This window comes from Osmerus mordax, chromosome 6 (genome assembly GCF_038355195.1).
Source record: "Osmerus mordax isolate fOsmMor3 chromosome 6, fOsmMor3.pri, whole genome shotgun sequence".
Taxonomy (NCBI): Eukaryota; Metazoa; Chordata; class Actinopteri; order Osmeriformes; family Osmeridae; genus Osmerus; species Osmerus mordax.
This window is the reverse complement of record NC_090055.1, coordinates 2888517-2889895: the sequence shown is the minus strand read 5'-3', so window position 1 is coordinate 2889895 and position 1379 is coordinate 2888517. Positions and strand designations below refer to the sequence as shown.

The following is a 1379-nucleotide window of genomic DNA, read 5'->3' as shown; positions in this document are numbered from 1 at the left end:
GAGAGATGGAGGTAGGTGAGGGGTTAAGAAAGGTATCCGAGTTTAGTTCAGGTCCGTCAAGCATGAGGGATGGAGTCTGACTGTATAACCGGGAAAATACCCGCAAGTCGAGAGGACAGTGACGAACACACACACACACACACACACACACACACAGGTCAGCTCGTACCTCAGGGCCCGGCTCAGCTTGTCGTAGTTCATCTGGGGCTTGCACTTGCGTGCCCCCCACAAGCGGGCCACCTCGTCGGGGTCCTTGATGACAAACTCTCCATAGTCGCCCTGCCAGGCGATGACGTCGTGGTACTCCTCCTTCCTCAGCAGCTCCAGGATGAAGTGCCACAGCTGGGATCTGCCGGGAGCCGGGGCTCGACTCGGGCTTGTAGGCCCAGTCTGGAAGGCGATGCCTGGGGAGGAGAGGAAGGACGGAGGGCGGTCAGTCTGGAGCGCCAGGATGGAACCAGACGTAACCCTCCTCGGGAGGAACAGAGTTCATGGTGAACGGAGTTCACGGTGAACCTGCAGATTCTTATACTGGTCAGCACATGTTCTAGGAGCGCCGGGGAAGGGAGGGGGATGTCCAGGTGAGCTGTTAGAAGACTTAAGAAGGATTTATTCAGAGTCCATTTCTGTCGCGGCCCTGGGTATTTATAGTTGTTTTGGTGCCATTATTAGGCCAGTCTGTGAGACACACACACACACATTCTACGCTTGTCACTTGGTCGGCCCTGCTTATGACACCGTTTCCCACACAAGCAGGAGGAATGTGTGTGTGTGTGAGTCGGGCTGGGTGTGGAAACCACAACCTTCTCCGCCGCAAACTAGCGCAGGCAATAAACCAGATCACACCCGCACACACCCACACACTAGGACTCCCAGATGCATTCACTCAGCTATGTGTTCTGTTCACCCTACAGGAGACAAGCTGCACAGCTCTCTCTCACTGCTGTCACCCTTTCCTACTGACATAGGAAACAACAAGACCCTGTCCGCCTCCCCTCCCCCTCCTCCACCCCCCCTCCACCCCCCCCCCTCCACCTCCCCCTCCCTCCACCCCCCCCTCCACCCCACCCTCCTCCAACCCCCCCTCCACCTCCCCCTCCCTCCACCCACCCTCCACCACCCCCCCTCCACCCTCTCTCCACCCCCCCCTCCTCGTAGAAACACGTCTATTGAAAGCCCGAAACAAGGTGTGGGCGTGCGAGAGATAAAGGGAGAAAAATACTAGTGTGAAAATGTGAGTAGGTCTCTGTGTGCATACGTTGCATTTCCACGATGTGTGTATATATGCGTGTGTGTGTGTGTCTATTTCCATCTCGCATCACGGCATCCAACACCGCAATCATTAACATCAGATCATTATCATCACTATAGTGATCAGA

At 55.8% G+C, this 1379-nt stretch overlaps 1 protein-coding gene across 1 annotated transcript in view; it reads right to left on the bottom strand.

Moving 5' to 3' along the window:
* erfl3 (Ets2 repressor factor like 3) overlaps positions 1-364 on the bottom strand; it is a 5299-nt gene extending 4935 nt beyond the window's left edge. The window contains 1 exon segment of the mRNA XM_067238522.1: positions 170-364. Coding sequence (XP_067094623.1) covers positions 170-201 — 32 coding nt within the window. The 5' untranslated portion in view covers positions 202-364.
* Positions 365-1379: the final 1015 nt, after the last annotated feature.